Source organism: Desmodus rotundus, chromosome 6 (genome assembly GCF_022682495.2).
Source record: "Desmodus rotundus isolate HL8 chromosome 6, HLdesRot8A.1, whole genome shotgun sequence".
Classification (NCBI taxonomy): Eukaryota; Metazoa; Chordata; class Mammalia; order Chiroptera; family Phyllostomidae; genus Desmodus; species Desmodus rotundus.
Window position 1 is genome coordinate 23,106,893 of NC_071392.1, and position 4,787 is coordinate 23,111,679.

Sequence of the window (4,787 nt, forward strand, 5' to 3'; positions counted from 1 at the left end):
TGAATCAATTACTGATCTAGTATGTTGTAGTAGACACCATGATTTCATACCACGGAAGGGTAAATAAAGGCCCTCCCAGAAAACACTTTCAGTGCCTGTCACACTTCAGCAGAACCAAACTACTACAGGACTATGTAACCCACTGTCAAAGTTTTCATCCCCTAATCAAAAGCTTCATCAAAGTGGAAATACAGTAAAACTCAAACACTGTTCTCCTAGTGCCTCAAGTAGTTTATTGGTAGTTAATTATCCACATTTCTATAAATATAAACATTCTAAGTGACTGTCACTAGTGCAGGTACATTTAACATATGGAAGCTCCACAGGAAGCTACTTTATTTTGTGTGTAACAAGAATCAAGGCTCCAAAACTGTGCCAGAAACAAAACAAAGTAAACAAACAAAAAAAACCCTTGCTAACAAAGTGAATTTCTTTTGATTATCTTCATTACAGATAACTGTTGGCTTTACACATAGGAATCATGTTGATTTGTTCATATAGGGTCCCTGGAAGTTACTTCTTTGCCTGTAGATAAGAATCAGATAAAGGTTTTTCCTCCTTTTAATTTATTAGGGTTTTGGATTCCAATGTAAACAGCACCAGTGACTTTTCACAAAACATAGCTTTGCTACTTTCCTCTTCATTTTCGATAATCCTAATTCTTTTCTGCAGTACTGTATTATTTCTTCCTACCTTATAATCAGGACTGGACTGCCTGTGTAACACTGTTCAGTTTGTAAACAAAAAATTAAAGCTCAGAGCATAATATATCTCTTACATTTTCACTCCACAGTGCATCCGGTGCTGTTTATAAAGCTTCTGCTTCTCTTAAAACACTACAAAAATATATGAAAAACCACATCTGTGGTTAGCCAGCAAATATTACTAAAACATTTTACAACTGGAATACTTTAGAGACCACTTATTGTAATTACATCCTCTTGTCTGGATTCATCAATTGCTTTCTTCACAAATCCAGACATACATCCAAACATAGGCAATTATGATTAGTCTACATACCCAAATTTACTATATGAAAGAGTTAAGTAAATTATTTTAGGTTCTCCAAGTGAAAGTGCTTCTGGTAACAAACTATTTCTAAATCCACCACCGCCCTCCCCCTCCACCCCGAAAAGGTGTATTAAACCTGTGTAGAAAGATGTATAGCTATTCTAAAAAGTAGAAGACTACACACCAAAACATGCTTTATTGGGAAAACTAATCCATGCACTTGAATATGCCCCAAATACTTTATTATTTTAAGGTAGACCAACCTAAACATGTCTAGAATTAAGATATAGCATTACATTATTTGATTGCAAAAAAATGTCAAAATTCATTTGGCTAAAACCTAAAAAACCACACACTTTCTCCTTGTCCCTTACTGAGTGGACCAATGTGATCAATATAACTGTATATATATATTAATCTACCTTAACATTTCCATTCATTAACATTTTATCTTAACATACATACAAAGCCTCGTAAGCAATTTCCTCATGAAGGCATCCCCCAAGAAGACATACGCACAAAATACTAGACAGATATTCTTCTTCAAAGTTTTATTTCACTAACTTCAAATTCCACAACTGTTTTCTTGTCAATTTACTATCTTTGCTTGGCTTCCCAAAATGGTAGTACCAAAAAGATTTGTGGGGTAGGGAGAAGAGACCATTTTAAGAAGCACTGCATTTACTCATCTTCACAAGGCAACGAAGTTGGGCATCTGACTGTTCAGAAAAACAAAGCTTTAACAGCATCCAGGAGGGCAGGCAGGCAAACCAGGCTGTAGACACTCTTCCATTTGTCAAAATCAGACCACAGAAAACCTACTCCACACAGATATGAACGGTATCACCGTTCATCTTTTCTTTTTCTGTTGCCGCAACATTTTTCTTCTTTTAATTATCATATCGTGTAGTTTCTCAAGTCCTTCCTTCAGTCCATCTCCTATGATTGCACAGGTGGGCTGCAAATGCCAGGGAGTTGAGGAGCTCAGTTCACCCATTGCTAACAACTTCTCAATTTCTGAGAGAGACAATGAGTTCCTTAGGTCTTGCTTGTTAGCAACTATAAGTACAGGGACTCCTTGATTTTCCGATATCCTAGTTATTTTATGAAGTTCAGTTTTCGCTTCTTCCATCCTTTCAACGTCAACAGAGTCCACGACAAACACAATGCCATCTGTGCATCTGGTATATGACTTCCACAGGGGTCTCAATTTCTCCTGACCACCTACATCCCAGAAGTGAAAAGTGACTGTTTTAGAATTTCCCAAGGTTACCTTAATTTTTTCGGTGTTAAATCCTTTGGTAGGTACAGTATTTACAAATTCATTGAACTGCAGCCTATACAATACAGTTGTCTTTCCAGCACAGTCCAAACCGAGAATAACAATGTGATAGGACTGGAAGGAAGGCAGGCTGGACAGGATAGAAGTCTGGTCTGACAGTCCATTCCCCATTTCCAGTTGAAACAAAGTGTTTCGAAATTGAAACGCTTTCTTCTTACTGCTTTACAACTTCTCCTCCTAGGGGATCCAGCTACGAGACTGCTGAGGGGGAAAATGAGTAAGTTATTCTTGTGAAATAATGTACGTTTTTCTCTCTAAAATACACAACACGAGGAACTTGATAAATAAAACTTGCTTCGGTAAACAAACCAAATGAGATATGAAACGTGAGCAATCCGAGGCAAACGAGAGTACAATCATTGTGATTCGAATTCCTTAACATTCCGTGAATTTGTAGTAATGTGTACTTTTCTCTACCCTTCTGAGTCCCCAAACCTCAAAGACCCCATTCCAGGTCGCAGTAACCACACAAGTGCCTTTTGGGGGGCAGAAAACTCATAACCCATAATCCTATTTTAAGGCTCTAATTCCACACACTTAACAGCATGCCCAAGGTCACTGGTAACCTCCTACCTTGCCCCTGCACCCCCACCCCCACCCCCAAAACCCACAAGGCTCACCTCCCGAACTGGAGTCTCAAAATGAGAAAGCATTGGTAGGCGGTTCCACGCGGTGGGGGGAATCCCCGCACGTCCACACAGCTTAGCTGTCCAAGCAGCTCTGGCGCTTGCTGCACTAAAACCGTGGTTTCAGGCTCCGACCACGCCCACTCCTCACGGCCCACCCAGGAGCCCAAATCCCATTGGTCATCCCAGTAAACTCATCTGTGCAGGACCCGCCCCCGCGCCCTGATCAGTGAGAGTAACTGCCGCTCCCCGTGCGGCGAGCCCTGCTCTCCCTAGGTCCACAGGCACCACCTGTTGCCTTCAAGTTAGAAAACAAGGCGCCGGCGCAGGTAGCCGAGTGGCCCCTGCAGCGCAGGGGAGCCTCCGCCGGTAGGTCAGGGCGCCTGGCTGCTCGCTCCGCCCGCCTGGGCGCACCTGCAACGCGGGCCACAGACGCCACGCCGCGGCTCTCACATCCGGGGCCCGCAGTCGCTGCTGGCGCGTTAACCCTTTGTCGGCTGGCGGGAGGGAGCTCCCTGCGGCCGTGCCGGCGCCCAGGCGTGAACGACCCGACCCACGGCACGCCCGGAGTAGCCCCACCGTCCCCGCTGCAAGATCCCTTCACGTCGCCCCTCCACACCCGGCCAGCCAGTCTCCCGCGGCAGGGCGTGGCCGCACCAGCTGCCTGCCCGGCGGAGGCTCACCTGGCTAACCGTCCCAGTCCCGTCCAGACCCCACATCGCTCACAGCCGCTCCAGAGGGCACCAGCTAGGCCTGGGCGGTGGCAGGGGCCCGACGCCGCTTCGAGAGGCGCCGGGCGGGCGCCCCGGGCGAGGCCGTCCTAACGGTGCTTCGCAGACCGCTTCCGAACCTGCCGCGGCCCCGCCCCCTTCCAGATTCGGTTCCTGGAGCGGGCCAGTGGGGGGCGCAGGGAAGCCAGGTCTCCTAGCAACCACAAAACAAGGTCAGGTTCGATAGTCCAGGAGCTGGCGGGTAGCAGGCGAGCTGGGGTGGGGCTTCTGGTTTCAACCCCGGAGCCGTTGCTTTCTGCAGCCAATGACCAGCTTCGGTCCCGCTCCCGGTGTTCCACTCGACCTTCTATCTTTAGGCCACTAAAGGGCTTCCTAGGGGCGGTGGCCGGTGACGCAGGTCAGGGATTTTAGAGGACACGCGACGGGCGGTCACCTTATATAACGGGTGACGTGGACGTGCCTCTCACCCAACTGGTGTCTGAAATGCACCTTCCTTTTGCAAAGAAAATAAATTCTCTTTCACATGATCCTAGCAACATTTCTGTGAGGTGGCTACGGGTGGAAATATCCTGGTTTAATAGATGAGGAAATACACTGAAAGATTAAATTGCTGCTTCTAATGTCCCAAGGAAAATGAGTGGTGGTTCTGGAACTTAATTTTGTAATTCTACTACTCATCGAATGCATAATACCTTCCAACGGATAATTCTGATTAAATGAAATCATGTACTTGACCCATAAACTTGCGAATATTTACTGAACACCTGATAGGCAGTAGGAACAATTCTATGTGCTTGGGTATAGAGTAGTGAGCAAATGCAGTATAAGTTAAGGCGTGCCTTAATTCTGGAATCTCGTTAGCCATTTACAATAATCATCAAGCAAGTGATAAAGGGCTCATTGCAATGACTAGTCTCCTTTTCTTGGAAATTTAACAGGATTCATTACTAAACTGGACAAAGAGCACGATCCAATGACAGCTTTCTGTTTATAGTAGCTTTGAAATCAAGTAGGTCCTTCCCATATTAGTTGCAGGGGTGCATTTTTGCAGACTTCCCTGAAACGAAAGGATGAGAT

General features: G+C 45.4%; 1 protein-coding gene across 5 annotated transcripts; it reads right to left on the bottom strand.

The window, feature by feature from the left end:
* Positions 1-210: 210 nt before the first annotated feature.
* Positions 211-3,987, bottom strand: ARL4A (ARF like GTPase 4A). 5 transcript variants are annotated; one of them, XM_024577280.4, is made up of 3 exons: positions 3,663-3,987; positions 2,974-3,083; positions 211-2,551 (listed from the first exon to the last, which is right to left on the bottom strand). In XM_024577280.4, exon 3 carries the CDS (start codon positions 2,462-2,464, stop codon positions 1,862-1,864), a length of 603 nt encoding a protein of 200 aa, XP_024433048.1. In that variant the 5' UTR covers positions 2,465-2,551; positions 2,974-3,083; positions 3,663-3,987; the 3' UTR covers positions 211-1,861. The 5 variants fall into 5 exon arrangements, with proteins under 5 accessions (XP_024433048.1, XP_053783070.1, XP_053783069.1 ...); XM_053927095.2 differs by having other exon boundaries at positions 2,974-3,088; XM_053927094.2 differs by having other exon boundaries at positions 211-2,554; positions 2,974-3,088.
* Positions 3,988-4,787: the final 800 nt, after the last annotated feature.

Excerpts from the sequence above, each read along its gene's own strand:
- ARL4A (XM_024577282.4), bottom strand. The coding sequence starts at position 2,464 with ATGGGGAATGGACTGTCAGACCAGACTTCTATCCTGTCCAGCCTGCCT.